The sequence below is a fragment of the Hypanus sabinus genome, chromosome 6 (genome assembly GCF_030144855.1).
Source record: "Hypanus sabinus isolate sHypSab1 chromosome 6, sHypSab1.hap1, whole genome shotgun sequence".
In the NCBI taxonomy this organism is placed as follows: domain Eukaryota; kingdom Metazoa; phylum Chordata; class Chondrichthyes; order Myliobatiformes; family Dasyatidae; genus Hypanus; species Hypanus sabinus.
In genome coordinates, this window is record NC_082711.1 from 86,860,530 (window position 1) to 86,884,698 (window position 24,169).

The 24,169-nt window shown below is 37.5% G+C and overlaps 1 protein-coding gene across 1 annotated transcript in view; it reads left to right on the top strand.

Moving 5' to 3' along the window:
• Positions 1–24,169, top strand: part of zgc:85777 (uncharacterized protein LOC405871 homolog) — a 39,344-nt gene that overhangs the window by 9,850 nt on the left and 5,325 nt on the right. Inside the window, exons 2-7 of the mRNA XM_059972555.1 lie at positions 9,399–9,519; positions 13,128–13,257; positions 15,784–15,890; positions 18,667–18,834; positions 20,255–20,428; positions 21,998–22,159. Coding sequence (XP_059828538.1) covers positions 9,399–9,519; positions 13,128–13,257; positions 15,784–15,890; positions 18,667–18,834; positions 20,255–20,428; positions 21,998–22,159 — 862 coding nt within the window. The remainder of the gene's footprint in view (positions 1–9,398; positions 9,520–13,127; positions 13,258–15,783; positions 15,891–18,666; positions 18,835–20,254; positions 20,429–21,997; positions 22,160–24,169) is intronic.

The following is a 24,169-nucleotide window of genomic DNA, read 5'->3' on the forward strand; positions in this document are numbered from 1 at the left end:
AATACCACAAAGAAAAGAAACTTCTCACAGAGTGGTAAGTTTGTGAAAATCCTTATGACAGAAAATAGTTGAAGTCAAATCATTAAACACGTTCAAGAAGATGCTGTATATTTTCCTAAAGATTAAGGGATATGTGGAGATAACTGAATAGGGTGTAGAATTTAGATGATCAGTCCTGATCATATCAAATGACAGAACAGGCTCAGAAGACTGAAAAGCCTAGTCTTATTTTTCTGTTTTCATGGTTGAGAGACTGAGGAAAATAGCTCTCTTGGATGAGGCCATATCTGATCCTCATGGATTAGGCTACAGGAGTAAACCTCGAGGAAAATCCAGAGTTGGGGCCCCTAAGGCAGCTAGCATTGTACAACGCTGACTGGCAATTCCAAGCTGTATTGGACTGTGCTGTTCCTTTTAATTCATGAGTGGTATAGAAAGGGGGGTGCCTGCTGCACAGGCAACAGCTTCCACTCCATATCATATTGCCCTGGTTTGCATATCACGTAGACAGCTAGAACACATTATCTATTGTCAACCCCGAGCAATGGAGGGCCTCAGAAGCATTCTAAAATTCCTCCCTTGGGATCCAGCTCCAACCTGATTTTCCCTATCTACCTGCATATTGAAATTCCCCATAACTGTCATAACATTGCTGTTATTACATGCCTTTTCTATTTCCCATTGAAATTTACAGTGTATCCCAAATCCTGGCTACTTGTTCTGGGGCCAGTATATAACTCTCATCAGGGTCTTTTTACCCTTGCAGCTTCTTAACTTTACCCACGAGGATGCTGCATCTTCCGGTCCTATGACACCTCTTTCTAAGGATTGGATTTTATCTCTTACCAACAAAGCCACCCTCACCATTTGCCTACCAGCTGATGGACAATGGTTGCAGGGGTCATTAATGAGACTGCTTCTAGTTCTGGTCTATCAGCCCCTGACAGAATAGATCAAGAAATGGTTAAATGTACTCAGGATCATCCAGGATGCTGGGGAGATAATTGATGACAGTTTTAGTGAACACTGAAGGTGCAGGCTACAGATAATTGGGTGACCACCAGAAAAAGTATGAGAATGGTCGGTAATGCAATGACAATTCCCCTCCCTAACAGATATCCCTTTTTGTATACTGTTGGGCTATGACATTTCAGAGCTCAGCAACAGTAGCGCAGTCAGTGCCACCACTATGGCTCTTGAGGTGAAGAAGGGAAAGATGAAGTCAGACAGTGATACTGATAGAGAGAACTCAGTGGTTGCAGGTAGGTGTTTCTGTGACCATAGTTGAAACTCCAGGATGGTATGCTGCCTCCTTCATGCCCTGCAGCAGATGCAGGATGTTCTGAGTGGGAGGGGAAACAGCCCAAGATCATGGTTCATACTGGTACCGATGACATAAGTGGGACGGGAATAAGGGAATCTTTATAGAAACCTGCAAAATTCAAGAAGGACTGTTCATAAAAAGGATGTTCCTATTGGTCAGAGTGACCAGGACTGGAGTCACAGTCTGCAAAGTGATTTTAGGGAGTTAAGGGCAAAGTTATAAAGCAAGACACACAGGGTTGTAATCTCAGGGCTATAATCCATGCCAAGTGCTAGTGAGATGAGAAATAGATGGTGTCATTCAATGTGTGGTGCGGGAGTAAGAGCTTCCAATTTATGGATCATTGGACTCTGTTCCAGAACAAGTGGGACTTGTACAGACAAGTTGGTTTGCATGTGAACTGGAGAGGAACTAATGTTCTCACTGGGTTTGCTAGAGCTACCCAGGAAGGCTTAAACTAGAGTTAGAGGGGTCAGGAACAACAGCAGCAGGGCAACAGGTGCTAGAGTTCAAGGCAAGAAAGATGGCATAACAAGAAGGACAAAGGAAGGACAACAAGGGCCAGGCTAATTAACATGGTGGGTGTGATGAGCTGCAATGCATTTAATTCAACACTAGGAGTACTTAAGGCCAAGGAGGATGAATATAGAGTCTGGATGAGAACATGGATCTATGATCTCTTTGCCAATGTCAGATCGACTCTGGAGGAGCTGAGCACTATAATCAGCAGTCTTAGAAAAACGCACCCTGATGCCTTTCCTGTTATTTTGGGAGATTTTAACCAGGCCAGCTTGAAGAAGCTCTGAACAATTACACCAACATACATCAACACAGTTGACCATTGTTATACAACCGTCAAAGACGCTTATCTTGCCATCCCATGCCTGTGCTCTGGAAAGTCTGATCACCTGGCTGTACTTCTACTCCCAACATACAGGCAGAGACTAACAACTGTATCACTAGTGGTGAGGACTAAGAAAGTATGGTCAAGGGAGGCGGAGGAGCACTTACAAGACTGCTTTGAGTTGGTAGACTGGACTCGGGGATTCATGTACAATCCTGAATAAATAAGCCATATTTGTCACTGACTTCATCAAAATCTATGTGGATGAGTGTGTGCCTCTGAGAACATATTGCACATACCCAAATCAAAGGCCATGGATGAACCAGGAGATTTGTATAGAGGGCTAGATCTGTGGTAATTAAGACTATACAAGAAGTCCAGGTATGGCCTATGGAAGTCTGCATTAAGGGTGAAAAAACAATTCTGATTGAAATTAGAGACGGAATCGGATGCACGTCAGCTCTGGCAGGGTTTGCAGGCTGATACTTCCCTCATGGTGAGACCGAGCATCATGAGTGGCTGTGATACTTCATTCACAGGAGCTTCAACACCTTTTATACCTGCTTTGAAAGGGAGCATAAAACTAAACCTGTGCAAATCCCTGCAGTATCTGGTTACCCTGTGATCCCTGTCTCAGAGTCTGACGTCAGAACATCTTTCAAGGGGGTGAATCCTTGCATGGTGTCAGGCCCCGATGGTGTACCTGGTAGGTCATTGAAAACTTGTGTCAACCGCCTGGTGGGATTTTTCAATGACATCTTCAATCTCTTGCTGCTGCATTTGGAATTTCCCACCTGCAATTATCCAAGAAGAGCAGGGTGAGCTGCCACAACGACTATCACCAGTTGCACTCACATCAACCGTGATGAAGTGCTTTGAGAGGTTGGTCATGGCCAGATTTAATTCCAGCCTGAGCAAGGAATTGGACCCACTGCAATTTGCCTATTGCCACAATAGGTCCGCAGCAGATGCAATCTCACTAGTTTCTCACTCAGCCTTGGATCACCTGGATAATAGCAATTCTCTCATAAGGCTGCTGTTTATTATTTACTCATACTGTCAGTTCTAATCAACAAGCTCCGAAATCTGTGCCTCTTTCCCACCCTCTGTAACTGGATCCTTGACTTCCTCATCAGAAGACCACAATTTGTGTGCATTAGAAATAACATCTCCTCCTTGCTACAATCAATAGTGGTGCACCTCAGGGATGGGTGCTTAGCCCACTGCTCTACTCTCTACACCCGACCCGGACTGTGTGGCTGGGCACAACTCAAACATCATCTATAAACTTGCCTGTAACACAACTATTGTTGACAGAATTCCAGATGATGATGAGGAGGAGGTGTACAGGAGCGAGATGGATCAGGTGTTTGAGTGGTGTCACAATAACCTTGCACGTAATGTTAGTAAGTCCAAGGAATTCATTGTGGAGTTCAGGAAGAGGAAGTTGAGGGAACACACACCATCAAGGGATCAGCAGTGGAAAGGCTGAACAGTTTCAGGTTCCTGGAAGGTCCAAAATATTGATGCACTTGCGAAGAAGGCACCAAGTGGCTATATTTCATTAGGAGTTGGAGGAGAATTGGTATGTCACCACAGCCTCTCGCAAATTTCTAGAGGTGTACTGTGGAGAGAATTCTAACTGAGGGCATCACCATCTGGTATGAAGGGGCCACTGGACAGGATCAGAAAAAAACTGCAGAAAGTTGTGAACTCAGTCAGGTGCATCATGTGCACTAACCTCCCCAGCACTGAGGACACTAAAGGCGATGCCTCACAAAGGTGATATCCATCATTAAGGGCCCTCATCTCCCCTAGGACATGCCCCTTTCTCATTGCTACCATCAAGGAGGAGGTAAAGGCGATTGAATATGTATACTTAACATCTCAGTAACAGTTTCTTTCCCTCTGCCATCAGATTTCTGAATCAGCAATATTCCCACATACACTACCTCACTTATTTTGGTCTCTTTTTGACTACTTATTTAATATAATTAATTATTTTTATCTATAGTTATTGTAATTTATTGATTTTGATTATTACGTACTGCTGCCTCAAAACAAGTTTCACTATGTATGCGGGTATTATTAAATCGGTGGTCATCATTACAAAGACCTGGTTGGGTGAGGGACAGGACTGGCAACTCAATGTTCCTGTTTTTTTTGTTGCTTTAGACCTGATTGGGGGGTGGCTAAGAGGTGGAAGGTTTGCACTACTGATACAGGAGAACGTCACAGTTGTTCTCCGAGGATGTACTGGAAGGCTTAACCACAGAATCAATTTGGGTGGAGTTCAGAAATAGGAAGGATGCAATTACACTAGTGGGATTAACTATAGGCTTCCAATAGCCACCGAGAAGTGGAGGAACAGATATGTACATAAATTATGGAAAGGTGCAGAAACAACAGGGTTATTTTAGTGGAAAATTTTAACTTTCCCAGTATTGATTGGAATTTCTTTAATTCAAAAAGTTTAAATGGGGCAGAACTTTCAGGAGGGGTCTTGAAACAGTATGTGGAGAGTTCATCTGTAAGAGAAAACATACTGGACCTGGTTTTGTGAAGTGAGTCAGGCCAGATGATTGGAAACAGCTTTTGATAGAAAACTGCATGCCTAACGTGGGAATTGTTTTGAGCCTAGCTAATTAGAGTTCAAAATCGTCATGTTCTGGTCAGCAGCAAGGACAAGGATGGTAATGTAAGGGAACTTTACAGAATTCCTAAATTTAGTCGGAAAGAAAAGGCATCATCCTAAGTCTTAGGAAGATAAGACAGGACTCTTGTGGAATATGAAAATAGTGATTAGGAAGACCAAGAGGGCCATGAAATGTCCTTGGCAGGCAGGATCAAGGATAATCTCAAAATATTTTATGTTGTATTAAGAAAAAAATAACAAGGAGAGCAAAGATCCCTCAAGGATAAAGGAGGGAATTTATGCTAGGAGTTGGAGAAATGGTTGAGGTACTAAATAAGTATTCAGGCATACTTTTGTAGGTATCTACTGAGGAGAAAGCAGGCTGGTGGTGCAGTGGCATCAGCATCAGACTTTGAGGCGAATGGTCAGGGTTCGAAACCGACAGGCCCCTTGTATGCTGGGTTGAGTGTCAAGCTAGCAACTTGGCCTCATATTTTTTTTAAAAAAAGACAAATGCTGAGGAAATGGCAATAAAAAAAGCCGCCCAGTGAACTGCAAGGTACGAAAAGGAATGGCAACGACAACCGAGGAGAAGGATTTGGAGAATTGTGGTAACAGAGTGGGGCATGATACCTTACAAGGACATTTGAAATTGAAGAGGTAGTGCTGGGTGTTCTGAAAAGCATTAATCCCTCTGGGCCTATTGGGTATGTATTAAACATGAATTCTCTCATGTTAAATGATACAAATATCTATAAAATAGTGGAACTAATTATATAAATGATATATGATGAACTGCAAATATCTGAGGAAATCCTTATTTTTCTGTTCTACTCTCAAATTAAGTCACCCCTTTGACAATACCTTGGTCACATTCACACATCACCCAGCATTTGTTTTATTCCTTATTCCATTTCAGATCAATGTGTATTGTTTCCCTCTGCTTTCTAAAATGTTCTGAACTGCTTCTCTGTTAAGTACTAAATTTATAAAATTATAACATTTAAAATTTAACTAATTCCAGTTCTTAACTCAAGCACATTGTCACATTGTAATTGCACAGATAATTTTTTTTTAAATGGACAACTCTCAGTTTTATAAACAATACTTGTATAATAAGATTAAATTAATAAGCTTAGAATACTATTTAGGTCACACTAAATGGATAGAAGGTTTTAGATGACCATTGTGTTCAATGGATCAGCCTCGACACCGAGGTGTCAGTGAAATAAGCTGTTCCATAATAAGAAGATTCATCAAATAAATTAAAAATAGATTTTCATGTCATTAATTCAACATGTATTTTATTTTTTGTTATGGATCAATCATAAGGAAGCCAGCAATACAGACATAACATCCCCTTACTCCATACGTACGTGCATGTAAGAGAAAACCTTCTGGATTATCAGAATACTCAGTTTTACTTTTAAATAAAAGGCAATGTTTGAGACTTGACAAAGGGTGATGTGACTGTTCATTTGTACTATCAGTAGACAAATGATCTCTTTACCAACCCATTAGATCTCCATGTACTTCTCAATATTCCTACACATTGACAATGACAAAACTTTGTCTTTTAACCAAACACAACCCTTGAGGCCTCTGGGCTATTCTTCTCTTTACTCTTGTTTTCCAGTTCTTGAAGTAGAAAAGCAATTTACATTCTTATGGCAAAGATTCTTATCCAAATGTCTTATAACCATCTTTTATGGCTTGAACAGCCAGTACTGAGCAAATATCTCTCCAGACCCTAACCATCTAAAACATGGCTATGTGCACATACTGTATATAAACTTATAGTGTGTATGTATAGGTTTTAGTTGAGGGATACATATGTGATTTTAATAAATAATAGATGTAATATTTTTAATGCACATATACATACAAGTTGATATTGTACATCAGCTGCTGGAAATATTTGAGGAAAAAAACTTTGCTTGCTTACCCCCCCCCCCCCTCCACTATTGTTCAGTGTGCATTTTCCAGTACTGGATTTTATTCCTTGTTTTAAACTCTAGTTTTGTGTATCTTCTCCTTCCACCCACACCCATATATGACTTTTCTGTCCTTTGTATCATGTTTTCCTCAGTTTTTACTCCTTGAGTATTTAGCGTCTTGTATAAATGGTAGTCAAAAATCAACTATATCTAAGTAAAAATTGAAGCATCATTGTACACTTACACAAGGTGATAATGTCGCAAACAGGTACCATTGTTACTATGGCAGATAGGGTGACAAAGTCAGTATTAATTTAGGAACGTGGTGCAGGAGTAAGTGAGGGCCAGGGAGGGAATGTGCCAGCTTTAACTAAGGGGAATAGGGAAAGAGACTGAGTGGCATTATTAATGGAGGATGGTGTCCGTGTGTGTGTTTGGGGTTGGAGGAGAGGAGGACTGTTGGTTGTTGAGAGAGTATTAACATTAACATTGATGGATTGGAGGACCAATGTGATTCAATGGAATTGTCATCCTATTTTGCTTTTCTGTTGATCTTATCCTAGATGGGAGTAAGTTGTTAGAGTGTAATTATTACTAGGTTATAATCAGCAGTAACCCAAACCCAACTGAGTGAACATTCAACTTTCTAAATACAGTGGATTCCAGTTGATTATTGCTATTGGTTACTACAAGGGCCAAATCCTAAAGAACAAAAACTAATTGAGAGAATAGCCGGGATTCCCTTTATTTATTTGGGGCACTCTGCTGTTTAATTTGGGCAGGAGACAATTGTCGAACAGTTTCTACCTAACGTAAGTCATGTACACTTGCGTGGCTGTTAGATAACACCATGCTTCAAACAAACAGTTTTTACATAGTATCAGTTATGTGTTCAAAAAGCAGTGATTTTTGTCAATGATAGTTGGTGAAAAATAAGCTGTAAGACAATTCTGAATTGTTGTGCTCACTCTGGTTTCAAGCATTCAGGTATGGAGATACCAGAAATGGCCAGGAGTGAAAATGAAACGATTTCACTACTTTAAGAAGTTAGGAACTATGAAGAATATGAAGGTATCAACAGTCATCCTGAATGTTAAAATAAAAATGAAAATTTGGAAGATGCAGTTGTCTATAGCATTATATGAAGACAGTTCATTACCTACACTATCTGCCTTTGCTGATGTTGTTCATTTACAGTCAATCAAAAGAACATGGCGGCATATATATGATGAACTAGTAAGAATTAATATACAGTTGTATCGTACTATAGTCATATTGAAACTGTTCTAATTTGTATTTCATTTAAATACTGTATATAATTTGTTACTTGGTTTGTTTTTTTTATACCTTTTTTTATTTATTTTCATGAAACTTTAGGTAATTGGGCAGCTACTTAGGCCAAATTGTATTGGTTCCGATGTATCGCAATTAACTGGAATCCACTGTATTCACTGTACTTCTGCTACTGGCAGAAGTAGTTCTGTCTTCTGCAGATGGCTTTGCATGAGTCCATGACCTCCATAATCCATTAAGATGATTAGGCTGCTAATCACTTTTGTGCGTGCCATATGTTATGTAATGAATTAAGGCCACTGCTTCTCAGTGATTTGAGTAGAACAGCGTTTGTTCTTGATCAGTGGCCAATTGTTATATATACAATATAATTTTATTTTAACAAGTAACTGAAATATTGGATCCACAACTGATGAGAATTGAATAAGTGGTCATTTACTCTGAGAACAAAGCTCAAAGTAAATGTATTATCCAAGTACATATATGTCACCATATATTTATTTTCTTGTGGACATATTCAGTAAATTCAATAACAATAATAGAATCAATGAAAGAATGCACCAACACGGTGGACAATCCATGTGTAAATGCAAAAAGAAAGGGGGAGAAAAAGAAATAATAATGAATAATAATTAAGTAACACTGCAATTCTACAAGTGCCTGGCTTCACATTTAAAGTTCTGAATCCTCTCTACAAAGTTCTTTATTAGCACTAACTGTGCAAAACACTGCACTAACATCAACACCATGCCAACTGCCCCTGTAAAGAAAAGCAATCCTTTGTGAATGAAGCTACAGCTTTTTGTTGTGATTAGAACAATTGTTGAAGCATATGTTCCAACAAGCTGCTTGAAAATAGAACTGCACTTTTCTCTTGGGTATTCTTCTCCACCCCTTTATGACTATGCTCCTTTGACCTCAAACCCCAAAGGACTTTAACCTAAATAAATTAATAGCTCTTCGTAGGTTGTAGATCAAACTCGGGCACTGACTTCAGTGACGCTTCCAACACGTTACGCTACAACTATACACACAAAATGTTGGAGGAATTAGGAGGTCAGGCAGCATCTATGGAAATAAATAAACAGTCAATATTTCAAGCTGAGATCCTTCTTCAGGACTATAGGTACCTATTAACTGAACCCCTGCTATTAGATGAGGTCTGGTGAGGATCGCATTCTTACTGAGTGTCCGTGGTGCCCCAATCCTTGAAATATACAGTAACTAAAATGAATTTGTGGTTTCTGTATAAAACAGAGAAGAAAAATATCAGGCACATATATTTAAATGAAATAATATGTAAAATATCTTCCTGATTCATCCATTTCAAAAAATGCTAATAAATGATTATTTTGCTTCAAGTAGATCATTGAGAAGAAAATAAATCCCTTTGTTGACAAATGGGAAGCAGAAGGAATGTTCCCTGCTCATAGAATCTTCAAAATTCTTGGAGAAGCTGGCTTTCTGGGTGTTAACAGACCAAAAGGTAACTGGTGTTTCAGATTTTATAATTATAGTTATGTAAAATATCCTGCTTGAACATGAGAAACTGGAATATGAAAACTGGATTTAAAATCTGCTTAAAATTACACATGTGTATAATCTCAGGTGTACATTACTGTTTATTTGTAAAACCTGGAATATCTAGCTGCAATGGGTTGTTTCATTTTATAGCAAGACTGTTCAAGACCAATCCAACTGCTAAAAAAGAGTTTTGCAGATAATGTCTCAAAAGTGGAAAAATGATCTTAATACACTGATGCCAAAAAGACACACTTCTGAGATTCCAAACTAAATGTGACATCAAGTGAAATTGCTTTGTAAACTCGTTAAGTGGTGTTTTACTCCAGGGCTTCTGACTTGGGTTTGAGGGGTACCAAATGAGCCATTCCTTCCTTCAGATTCTAGGAAGTTCAGACTGATTGAATCTAGATAGTGCCAGAAAAGTTTCAAAAGTCAGCAAAGTTCAATTTTCTCTTCTGCCCCATCTACCACTTCCTTTTGTATGACCAGTGTAACCACAAATGGTGCAACATTTGTCTTGTTACTTTCTCCCTTTCCACAGTCCAGGTGGAGCAGCGATTCACTTGCACCTCTTTGAATCTAGTGTTCTTTAGTTGCTCTTCTCTGGGCACCGGGGAAACCAACTGCAGTTCAGATGAACATTTTGAGGAGTATATGCTCACTCTGCAGGAATAACCTTGAGCTTCTGGTTGTATGACATTCTAGCTCACTGTCTCACTCCCACTCAGATCTCTGTATGAACTCCTACATTGTTACAATGAGACCCAGTACAAGCTGAAGAAACCTTTTGCCTTCTGTTGGAGCATGTTTCTGGATATGAAATCAGACTCAACTCTGGGTAACATGTTCTGTCCTCCTATCTATATAAGAGCTATTTCTGCCTGCCATTTTTTTCCTTTTCCTCTCATTATATAGTCTGGCCTACTGGGCATATCTGAGAATGCCAGAACCACATTAGCAACAAATTAGAATGCGCTGGTAGCGCAACCTGATCTCAGCTGCCATATGTCTTCACTCTATCAGCGAAATTATTTTTGTTCCACTTCTATTTCTCTGCTACTTAGACTAACGTTTTTCTCTTCCTCGGGTTCAATAAAGGATCCCTCACCTGAAATATTAGACTGTTTCTCTTTCAAAGATCTATTTTAACCTATTGAGTTTTTTCCAGGAATTTTTATTTTGTATTTGTATCACCTTGGGCTCACTTTTCTATATTCAACTTGCACAGTCTAATCAGCTATGCAGCTCCAACCACCTTACTATAGGCACCTCATTACATGCACCAGGATGCTTAATGTGCTGGAAAATACCACCAGTAAGCCATTTCAGCTTGTCCTACCACAATCATCGTCTTGGTTATGTACATCCCTTTCCCACCTGAAAGCTATTTTACGTTTCTCACTTTCTCAGTTCTAATAAGGGCTGTAGGGTCAAAGTATTGACTGCTTTTCTTTGCACATTTGCTGTGTAGCCTGTTGAGTTTTTCCAACATTTTCTGTTTTTGTAGGATTACCTGTAATTTAAGAATATTTAAGGTTTTTCACTGAATTGCTTTTGCACTATATGGCTATCTTTTTTGAACAATGAACAGTATATGCTTAAAATTCATTTCCCTACAATTATTAATGTGATTTTTTTTTGGAATAACAACATGTACAGTTAACTGGGATGTTTCAGGACCAGTGCATTTTGACCAATTAAGTGGCTGCCACAGTTAGCCAAAATATCATGGAAATAGTTAACAAGGTATAAAATAAAGACAGACTACCATTTAGCTGAGTAGCAAATTATGTATTTAAAAGAAATACAGAACAAATTAGAATATTACCAAAAAACTACAGTACCATAAGTGTGTAATGGTTCCTAATAGTTATTGACGGAGGAATTCATCCAGTAAAGGCTGCTGTGTTCTTTTGATTGACTGTAAATTTAAAAAGTCAGCTCAGGCACCTAGTGCAGATCATGAACTACCTTCACACAATGTTTTTGAAGGTTGCATCTTCCAAATCTTAATTTTCATTGTAACATTGAAGATGATTGCCAATATATTCAGATTCTTCATAGTTCCTTACATGAAGTAGTGAAATCATTTCATTTTCATCATGGCTGTTTCTGGTATCTCTAAGCCTGAATGCTTACAATCACAGTGAACGAAACAGTTCTGAATTATCTTACTGTTTATTTCTCTCCAACTATAAGTGACAACATTCACTCCTTTTTGAATACAAACACATGTAGTTGACACTATTTTCAAAACTGTTCGCTCTAAGCATGCTGCAATGAATAATGGCCACACAAGTGCTCATGAATGACTAGTTAGAAACTGTTCAGTAACAGTCTGCTGTCCCAGTTAAGTGGCATAGTGTCCCAAATAAACAAAGGGAATCCCAGCTCTTTTCATGATCAGTTTTTGTTCTTTAAGAGCTGTCCCAAAGAATTGACTGCCCCAATTAGTCAAGGGCCCAATTAACTGGAATCCGCTGTACTTTTCTGAAGTCGGTGCTTATAGTGGCTTGTGAAATGTGGAAAAAATTTGTTCGGAAACTTTTTTTTTTCATTTGATGATCAATGATTCAATAACCCAGTTTCAACTATTTTTAAAAGGGATTTAGAAGAACATAATTTTTAAATGTTGAACTTTTAGAGCAAACTATGCTGTTGCTTAAGTGATAACAAAATCACTTGTTTTCATCATTTACGAAGAGCTAGTCTTAAGCCTGAATCTTCAAATTTAATGCAAAGAAAGTTTATAGTCATGGAAAGTTGTTGTGTCGTCTGTGGAATAGACTTCGGTTCTAAACAAGGGAATTTATAAGCAGAGACACAAAAAGAAACACACAATCAAGTTTTCAGAATCAGTAAATGGAAATAAAAATTGAATGATGGAAATCTAAAATGAAGCCTGAAAATGCAGGAAATCCTTTATAACATGACCCTTTGAAACCTTCCTGAGGCCTACCATTCAGCACAGACTTTGGCTTTACTGAATCCACGAAAAGAATGGGAGTGGAAGAATGAGTGTGCTACAATTCTTGCACTGCTTCTGCTGTTTCATTCCCTAACGGATAGAAGATTCAGAAAATAGATTGGTAAGCAATGATGCCACCTCTGGTATTTTCATTTATAACTGACCTGCATAATTTATTCTACTCTGTCGAGTCAGGTATCTGAAAGGTCAGCTTCTGCATAACATAAAGTGGAGTTACACAGCAGAACCCATGCAAAAATAATGCTCTTCCTTTTCAGAGTCTTTTTCCTGCAGATTGATCTAGCAGATTTCAACAATTACAAACTAAATAAATATAATCCAATGATGGATTAAACAATGAAACCTTGAGAATTAAAAATGTAATAAAGTGTAAATGTTAATTAAGAAAAGGATTTGCCTGAATATCAAACTATCCAGATGGTTGTGCCTTCCTTAACTTTTAAGTCCTGTGATCTAACAATTTAAAGAATATATTCTACATCCAAATATTTAAGTGTTTCCTATTTCTATTGCAGACTTACCACTGTCACTTATAGCCCTTAATTTTTCTAGCTGAATCAAAGCATTTTAATTTCTTCCAGAATATGGTGGCCTGGGTTTGGATTTTAGCTACAATATTGCAGTGGCAGAAGAGCTAGGAAACATCCGGTGTGGTGGAATTCCAATGGCTATTGGCGTCCAGTCTGATATGGCAACACCTGCTTTAGCCAGGTATGATCCCACCTTCCTGCAGGCAACTGCTCAAACACTTATTCAATAAAGGCAAATTAAGGATGTCATTAAAGAATTTGAAGGCAGAACCGCAACCACTTAAGACTGGTACCTGTAACATTGCAAAGTCACAAGGAATTTGACAGCAACAATCATCATTTCTGACACAAGGAATAATAGGGCAGGTAACCAAAAGTTTAATGAAAGGTGTGCTTTCAAAATAGTATTTTTTAAAAAAAAAAGCAGAATTGAAAGTTAGGGAGTGTTGAGCATATTTGGCAATGGTGGAAAACGCACTGGAGAAGCACAGAAAACCAAATGGGTGCAGGGCTGGATGGGTTTGAAAAATATTGAGAGAATTTTAGACTTGAGGCATTGTTAAACCATGTCTATGAGTGGAAGCATAGTAAATAAACAGGATATGGGAGTTAGAACACTGAGCGAAGAATCAATACTAATATTTAGTCTACCAGTAGTATTTATAGTTTAATTATCCCTTTCAGTCAAAGCTTTTCATTCACTCACAACTGAGAATAATTAACCATGGCGTAAAGATATTGGTGGTGAATGTTTTGTAATCAGAGGCTAGATTCTCCTGAAGACTGGAAAGTGAGAAGTTTCTACCTGTCAAAATGATGCTGGATTGGAATAATTATCTATTTATTATTTCAGAGCAGATTTCCAAAACCAAAGTAATCTTCATGGCTATTTTGTATATTCTCAGACCAAAGCCTGTAAATGGAATTTGTGGTCAGCATAGACATGGTTGGCAGTAAAGCATAATTTTGTGCCGTACGACTTTGTTTAAATAGGATAGAAATTGCATTGCAATACTTCTTAATTAAGAAGTAATTCTGTAAGTGGCATGAATGTTTTGCTATATTACTTGTTGTTGCTGTAAGTGATATGATAGAACTTTTATGGAAGGTCAATGATTCGGTCAAAATCTTTCCTATAAATAAGAACAAATTTGGGTATACAACTTGCCCAGGTCATCATACACTTTAGTGTAGTTAGTTGGTTGTAGAATTTCTTCATGAAAATACTCAGAATTGTGCCCTTGGTTACCAATGCTGTGAACTCTTGCACAAGAGCCAAGGAGTAGAAAAAATGATTTTTCATTTAAGCAGCAATAATGACATCAGTAAGCCTTTTATAGCACCATGCTTTGTGTGCTATGCTATCCAGTTTATGTGAGAAGTTAAGAGGTTTAAAGAATGCTAAGTGACAACTAAGGTTTTTGTTCTGGATTCCACCATCCACTGAAACAGCAGATTCTGAAAATGGAAACAGTGAAGCCGTCTCTGAGGTTTTCACATGTAACTGAGTAACTGCTCTGTAGAAGCAGGTTATCTGTAAGGTAAACAAGGAGGAGGTACAGGAGACTGAAGACACATAAACAGTGATTTAGGAACAGATTCTTTCCCTCTACCATCAGATTTTAAAAGGTCACGAACCCATGATGATCTATGCATCACTGTGGCTGACCACCACCTCGTACACTTCAGCTCCCTACCTCTTCTAATGATATCATTGAGCTAATAACATTACCTTGTTATTCCTTTTCGTTTTGCACTATTTATTTATTTTAACTGATTCCTATGACTTTGCATTATACTGCTGCCAGAAAACAACACATTTCTTGTCATACGTCAGTGATGTTAATTCTGATTATGAGTAGTATTAATGACATCTATGCTTCTACAGCAATTGTCAACTGCATCAGTAAGTGTATGTGATTGCAGCCTTTGCAGAGGAGAGCATACAGTCTCCAAAGAAGTCGTATCTCTTACCCGTACAAAATCACCTGTGTAAGCATAGAGGTCGAGACCTTCATGCTTCCTGTCATTGGCTGCATTCAATCAGTGAGAGTATGCTAGCCATGTAGTGATGCATCTTTAGCGCCTCATCATGAAAATATCCCATTTGTGACCTCACAGAGTCCTCTGGGGCTGTACAAATGCATGAATTACTCCTTGTGCCATTGCACCAAATTCCCAATAGCTGGAGCCTGATAAAGTCTCATATAATTTCCTGTGATGTGCACCACTCTCCTAATCTGTTCATCATTGTGGTGCTGTTTTCTGAGATGGTACCATTGGCTTTGAGGGAAGGATAATGCATGTCACGTCCAGTCTCCCGGCAAAGAGAAAATAGAAATGATTTTCGATGAAGGTTACAAAATGAACTATAGTTTTGTTGATACAGCAGCCCAGCTGTCTTTACTGATTGAATCAAAGGAGTTGTTGTCATCACTTGTGCTCATGGTATCCACCTTGTATAAGTACCATGGCCGCTAATCTTACATGTAGTATCAGTGTAGATGATTAATGAAAAGTAAAGTCTAGTTTCTAGACAAGAGTTTATTCTTGAAAAATCAGGATAAAAACCAATCCAAAGTTGCATTACTCATTTCTTGCAGTATAAAGCATATTTTTCATTTATTGGTGTCAAATTCTTTGCATTATAAGGCTTTGGTGACTAAGGAGGTAAAAAAATCCAAAATTAGCTTTAATTCTTTCCCAGATTTGGCTCAGAGGAATTGAAACGCCAGTTTCTTCAACCTACCATCGCAGGGGACATGGTAGCCTGCTTGGGAATCAGTGAAGCTGGAGCTGGATCTGATGTTGCAAGTACATACTTAGTAACAGTGTGGAACATAGCAATACAAATAATGTTAAACGTTTATTTGAGCTATTGTAAGACAAGTACTAACGTCGATTGTACTAAGTTTGTGACTGTGAGTGTTATTTAAAACTACTAAGCATGACAGTTTTTAGATTTTAATAGAAATCTGATAGAGGGGTAGAATCTTTCATTTTAGTAAAAGCCAAGGTTTTAATAGGGTGAGAGAGGAAAAATAATTTACTTTGTTTTGCCAGAATTCTGATTTATCTGTGTATTGTTGACTTTGCTCAATCATTATTTTTGTGAGTTGCAAGCTCAATTTGACCATATTGTTATACTAGATGAGCCACCAGCAGTATAACCACATTTGTTTTCAGAATTTAGTTTTTCTATTAACTACAAATTGAGGCTTCAGTTAATTTTCCAAAGAATTGCTTAGAATTGTCTGTATCATAGTTGGGCAATAAGATGAGGAGATAGAAAAAAAAAGCCTAATGAAAAAATGTAGACTTTTAAAATCAAACAAAAGCATAGTGATAGAGTGGATCAGAGTAAAAAGTAAATTTAAAATACAATTGTTCAGAGTGGAACAAAAAGAAAATAAAAGCACTGGGAGTCTAACTGCCCGATTCTGCTTCCAATCATATAACATAAATATGAATATCATATTAATATTTTTTGTTCATTGAAATTTTTATCCCAAATATAATTAATAGAAACATTGTCATAATGTCATTTTTGACACTTATTTAATGTTCTCTTTCTAAATGGGGCTTGACATTAGTTGCATCCAAGACAAGAGGGTCAACCCTGTGATGTTGTCTGCAGTGCACAGAAGTGGTACGAACACTTGTTCAACATTTATGAACTGTCATTTGTAGTTTGTGACTTTCAGCTCATCAATTGATTTCTTAATTGAATTATGTAAAATCAAAGTGTACCTGCTATTCCCTTGAATAATCATGAAAAGAACTAAAAGTTCAAACTTAACCAAAGATTTTTCAAAATGTGTTGCTGTTCCAGATTTAATTGTTGGAATAGCACTGTGCATGTTTTACATGGCTGAAAGTCAGTGTGCCTCAACTATGAAAACAGTCTCCCATTTAGATATGGCTGGTATCTTACAGAAAATAAACTAAACATAATGCTGTTGATTTAATGTTTGCATGAATATTGGGGAAGTGCCATGAAACAGTTGTTCATCTCCTTCTGCAGGTCAAGCAGATTTAAGAAAGTAACCCCTTTCCCTCCAACTTTGTGAAAAACCTAAGAGATATCAATAAATAAAGAGTGAGCACAAAGAAAAATTAGAGAACAAAATGGTATGAATAAGGAATGGAAATGTTTAGCTTTAGTTGGAGTTCTGTTTATAAGATGTTTTCATTTGATGAGACTTAATAGCTCCCAAGTTTGTTTTAATAACACAGTGGACCTATTATTGTTTTTTATTTTATTATTTCAGGTGTATGTAAATATTACCTACTAGGTCAGTGACAGGGAAGTTACTTCTACATTCAGTAGCTAAGGATTATAGAAGAAAACAGTCTGTATTGCTGGCAATGAAGTCATCTGTTACTGAACACTAACTTACCTGGAAGAATCTAATAAACTTTGTGGCATGGATTTCTCTTTCTATGACATTAGATTTGTTGCAACCAGTAACAATGATGTCATGAAGCTGGCTGAGCAACTAATCATATTGATGAATTCTTATAGACCGGAATCTAGGAAGTTGAAATAATGTTTAATATTTATATACTGTACAGTAAATAAACTGGTTGGTTTATAGTATAAATTTAAATAATTATAAACTAAGCAGTAAAAAATTAAATCAATGAACTATATTGTTGAGGGAATTACATTTAATTTTCAAAAACGGTGGTCTTTCGGACTCAAATTTTGATAATAAATTATTTCTTAAGAAATAGGAGCAGGAGTAGTCCATCTGGCTCTGCCATTCAGTAAGATCATGGCTAATCTAGTCGAGGACTCAGCTCCACCTGTGTGCTTTTTCCCTATAGCCCTTATTTCCCTGCTATGCAAAAATCTGTTTACCTGTGTAAATGAAAGTATATTTAATAAAGTAACCACTACTGCTTCTCTAGGTAGATAATTTCACTGATTCACAACTTTCTGGGCAAAGCAGTTTATCCTCATCTCTGTTCTAAATCTATTCCTCCAAATATTGAAGCTATGTACCCTAGTTCTAATCTCATTTACCAGTGAAAACAACTTTCCTGCCTCGACCTTATCTATTTATTTAATAATTAAATCCATTTCCATAAGGTTACCTCTCATTCTTCTGAATTCCAAGGAGTACAGTCCTAGGTGATTCAATCTCTCCTCATAGTTTAATCCCCCTCATCTCTGGAATCAGCCTCATGAACCTCTTCTGCACTGTCTCCGAAGCCAGTATGTCTCTCCTCACCATATGCCATGAAAATAAGTATGATGTACTTTCTAAAGCATACATTTGTTTACTGACATATTTTGCAAGAGAAAACTGTGAGTGAGTGGCTGTATGTAAATGATTGCTTTAATCCTGGTGAGCAGGTTTATTGTAATTTTACTTAGATCAAGTAATTGCTTTAACATTTCCTGCAGTGGAGATTTAGAATTCACATTAAGTGTATATTTCCTTAATTTTCTGAAGGACATCCATTGAGATCTAGTTGACAATTTTATTGCAACAATTTTGAATTCATGCCTGTTTTGGATTACTATATTTTGTAGATCTTGCCCTATTTTGTTTTACATCTTAAAACTTGTTCATCCTTATAGATATTGGGACAAAAGCTGTTAAGAATGGAGATGACTACATAATAAATGGAGGAAAAATGTGGATAACTAATGGTTGTCAAGCTGACTGGATGTGTCTTTTAGCAAACACCAGTGATGGGCCTCCTCACAAAAGCAAGTCTCTTATTTGTCTGCCTTTGAAGTTACCAGGTAAGAATCTGAGCATGAAATACACATAAAATGAAAGGTTTATCAAAGGTTCCACTGTACTGCTGATACATAATTAGATGTCAGGAATTTTGTGAGCCATTTGGTTTCTATTCATTAAGTGTAAATTTGGATGTCTCAGTGGTTGCGACCTGAACCAACCCTGCACAGTCAGTAATGTTTACTGAAATACTCACTTATTCGATAAGGTAGCACTGTAATTGATGTTTAAGTATGCCCAGATTTATAGTAAAATTATCTTGAGAATACTCAATATGGTCCTAGAATGTTCAAAATGTTTCCAAAGAATTTTTTTTTGCATGTTTTTTTTTCTCAGCCACAGATTTTTAAATGTTGAAAGCAATTAGTTCCAATCATTACAACAATGTCTGTAAAGATATCCACTGGATAGTATTTTATGCCTTCATCAAGGCTTCTGCTTACAAAACCCTAGAAGTGAATGGTATTCTTGCATGAAACTAAAAGCCTGTAATTTGAATTTGGATTTTTTAGGCTCAGCATCAAAATTGTAGCTTCTCCCTCTGAATCCATTACCATTAATCACTCAGCTCTACAGATAGAGCATTCTAATTTTCAGCCTGCATTGCTTTAATATTTTGGGAAGGTAATTAGAAAATTCAAAATGGAGGAGGTGAGTGAAAGAGAGAACGGGACCTGAGGGGTATAAAACAAGTAGGAAAGGAGAGAGTCAAATCATAAAGAGTTGAACTTCAACGCTATTGTTTATTTACCTATGTTTGTTAGGAAATTTAATTATTAATACCTTCCAGCAATGTAATGGAAGGTATTTAGTTTCTTTTTTTTATTTAATTAATGAAAAATCAAATAGATTGATTCGACAAACAGCTTTGAAGGAATAGATCGAATTGGTAGAAATGAGTGAGGGTGAGATTAAGACCATTTCTGTATGTGTTGAAAGATGAATACAGAGCCTCATTAATCCTAATGGGTTTAGACAGATAGAGATAAAGGCTGAAGTAAGAAAGGCAGAAAATATATTAAAAGTAAAAGAGAGAAATGAAGGTGGGAGGAACTTTGAGGACAGGGAGAGCAGAAGCAACACATGTGGAGATCTATTTTTTCTCCATAGTCCATCCTAAATGTAGTTTGAAGCTGCTGGTGGCTTTTTCCTCGCGCTATGCATCATTCAATGATCTGATAACGCATTGAACAGTGTATGTCCGCAGAGGTAGTTTTGGGAGCCTGGTATCAGAGTGCATGAAGTGTCAGTCTGGGTTATGACCTTAAATTTGTAGAAGGACCTATAACTTAAAATATAGTTCATTGATTGTTTGATTTAATAACCAGTACTTATTCTTAATAAGTATTTCTTCAATATAGGAAATGCAGTTCAAAGTACTGTGTGATTTGATTACCTCATCATATACTTAATATTTTCCAGGAGTTAATGTGGCTAGGAAAATCGACAAGTTAGGCATGAGATCATCAGATACAGCAGAGATCTTTTTTGAAGATGTCAGGGTTCCAAGAAAGTATCTTATTGGGGATGAAGGAATGGGTTTCACCTATCAGATGTTACAATTCCAAGAAGAACGTTTGTGGGGTGTTGCAGTAGGTAAGTAATTTCTGCTGTTCACATGCAAATTAGATATTTTTAATTGGACTTGTGGAGAGGAAGTTGGAGAATAAAAATTGAGAACTTAGATTATAACTTAAATCAATGAAAGAACAACTGTAACAAATTGAAAGTTTTAAAAGATGTAAAACACTGCAGATTATGTAAAAAAAAAATGTGTATTTATAACTCTGTATTTAGTTAACAATAAAGTCAAAGACAAAATTTTATTCTCAGTCATAAAGAGGAAAAGCAAAGTTATATGTATTTGTATATTGTATTTCAGGTTTTTTAAATATTTACTGTATTACACAGATTGAATTATGTACAGTAGTCATTTGATAAAGACCTTACAATTTTAGAATATTACTTGGCCTTCCCATATAAACAGAAGGCTTTGCTGAGAAATGCTGTAGGTAGCATGTAATCCAACCAATGTAGATCTGCTTGTTTAATGTACTGCTTCTGGAAATTTAAGGATAATCTTCTAATTTGTAGTAAGTCTTTGGTAAACAAGCTACCTGTTAGTGTCAGATGCATTTTTAATGGGGTCACCAGCTGGAACTGGTTTCCTGGAATTTTCGCTAATATATGTAGTGCAAAATTCAGTTTTATTGTGTACTGTTTCTACTGATGGAATTAAAATTTTCAATAAAGTGGTCCCCAAATCAGTTGGTTTCTGACAAATGCAGTACACTAGTAAATCTCTGCTTTACCCGAGAAGACTGCTACAGTGTTTGTACATGGAAGGGGTAATGTGAAATATTAGGTATTGCATCTCCTGTGGTTGCATGGGAGAGGATGTGGTTGGTAGAGATAAAAGTATAAAGCTGGGAATTGCAAAAGGAACAGTCTCTTTGGAATGCTGAAAGTGGGAGGGAATGTGAAAATGAGTTGTGGTGGAATCTCATTGAAGATGGCATAAATTTTAAAGGATTATGTATAGAATGTGGAGGTTGGTGGGTTGGAAAATGAGCAGGAGAATATACTTATTGGTGGGGAAAACGAGTGAGAGAAGAGGAAAGATGAGATATTTTTGAGGACTCAATTGACTGTAATGGAGTTGAAGTCAAGATCAATCAAAAAGCAAGACATCTCAGGGGCATTCACCCAGCACAGATTCCTGTGATAGGTCACTGTCTACTGTTGTGATTTTGCAAACACGATCCTTCACCTTCACCCGCTATTTCCTATGTCCATCCAATTTCTGATTTATTTTGTCAGATTAGCCAGGATGCCATGGGTGCTGGCTTTTTTGTTTCAGTTTCCCCAAAGGGACTTTGTTAAAGTTCATGCTGAAATCCATGTAGATCATACTAACTGACCTAGCCTCCTCGTCATTTTCAGTCAACACTTTGGAAGATTGGAAGAATCTATTAAATTGGTGAGACAGTACCCCCTCTTACAAAGCTATATTGATTAGTTTTTTGATTAAAGCTTAGCTGGAGTATATTGTGGGACTATTTTCTATATAGAATCAAGATGACTTCATTCATTAATTTGCTGTGTGGGTGTTTGTGAAATATCATTGCTGTGAAATCACATCTTTTCTTTCCTTCTCTCTTGCAGCATTGAATCCGATGCAAAACGTCATACAAGAGACAATTGAATATACACGACATCGTAAAATTTTTGACCAACCAGTGCTGCATAACCAGTCTGTGCACTTCCGCCTTGCTGAACTTGAGACCGAAATTGAACTTCTTCGTTCTCTTCTTTATCGTTGCATTGGTATGAAGCTTTGGTAACTCAATTACTTCTAAATTCAAATAGTATTACTTTGTTGAAGTAGACTTCAGTTACTCTGGCACTAAGTTGTGTGAATGTCTAGCAGAAATGGCCTGTCCTAAGGTTGTATCAGGAAATCTAAGGAAATGAAGGTTAATCTTATTCAATGGTGCTCTTAATTTTTATTGCACTGGTGTCCCCAGAAAGTGAACTGCAAAAGCAAATCTTTATGGGAAGGAGGTTAAAGCTGGGACTGTACAATTGGCTTTCAGTAGTGAGATGAGTCAAGGGTTCAGGGGAAGTTGATCAGGAAAATGAAGACAAGATCTGGATCACCCACTCTACACAATTTCAAGAAGACTCTGCTAGCTTTGGTCTTGGCCTGTTAACTGGTTGATAATGGAACCTAGTAGAAGGCAGTAGGATAAGGGTAAATTGGTCCTGATTTATCTTCCCATGCTACTGAGAACCTGCCAGCTGCATCTTTTTTTTAATTGCCCTGCTGAAAATATAAAGTCTAGAATACATTGCTTTCAGTGTTATTTAAAATATTGAATTTTGTTAATAGTAATTGTTCTGATTGCTGACAGTAGATAGAAACCATTGTAGGCTTCTTAAGATTTTCAAGCATATAACCAAGACAAGTGTATACCCTTGGAAAAGAGAGGAGTTGTTGTGGGTAAATTGATGCAGGTTGAGAACCTCTTATCCAAAATGCTTGGAGCCAGAGGTGTTTCCTATTTTGGAATATATAATAAGATGGCTTGGGATCGGCATCATTTCCATCTCTGAATTTACGTGCTACCAGTAAGCATTATTTGTCTTGTGCTTGTTCATCACATAGATGTACTTAACAGTAAAAATTATTACATCCCATTAATGAAAGCATAATGTGTGCAGGGTAACAAAACCAGTACGGCAGCATAGGGAGAATTCCTGCTTCAGATTTTGAACAAAAAAAAACAACAGCAAGCTTTCATTCTTTAACCACGATGCTGTGTTTTGATTAAAAGGTTACAGTACACTCTATTTGTATTTTACTTTTTTTAGATTTTATGTAAGGGAGAAAAACATTCAACATCATTGAGTTGTTCTATGTTAGATTTTCATCAGCAACGATCTTGGCAAACTCATGAATCTTTGTGCTGCTTCATGATCAGCAGATGCATATCACTAGAAATCTTTAAAAACCTAATGCTGTACCTTTTTAAAATTTCTGCACCAGCCTGAAATTACCTTCAATTTTCAGTTCATCATGAGCTTTGCTTGTTTCATGATCAGCAAACCGTTAAGTATGTTCACTCTGACACTGGCAGGATACTTGGTTGTGTGGAGTTGCAGAGGCATCTGGGGGTACATGTCCACAGATCCCTGAAAGTTGCCTCACAGGTAGATAGGGTAGTTAAGAAAGCTTATGGGGCATTAGCTTTCGTAAGTCAAGGGATAGAGTTTAAGAGTTGTGAGGTAATGATGTAGCTCTATAGAACTCTGATTAGGCCACGCTTGGAGTACTGTGTCCAGTTCTGGTTGCCTCACTGTAGGAAGGATGTGGAAGCATTGGAAAGGGTACAGAGGAGATTTACCAGGATGCTGCCTGGTTTAGGGATCAGAGATTATGATTATGATTATCATTATGATCAGAGATTAAGGAAGCTAGGGCTTTACTCTTTGGAAAGAAGGAAGATGAGAGGAGACATGATAGATATTAAGAGGAATAGATAGAGTGGACAGCCAGCACCTCTTCCCCAGGGCAACATTGCTTAACACAAGAGGACATGGCTTTAAGGTAAGGGGTGGGAAGTTCAAGGGGGATATTAGAGGAAGGTTTTTTACTCAGAGAGTGGTTGTGTGTGGAATGTACTGCCTGAGTCAGTGGTGGAGGTAGATACACTAGTGAAATTTAATAAACTACTATACAGGTATATGGAGGAATTTAAGGTGGGGGTTATATGGGAGGCAGGGTTTAAGGGTCGGTACAACATTGTGGACCGAAGGGCATGTACTGTGCTGTAC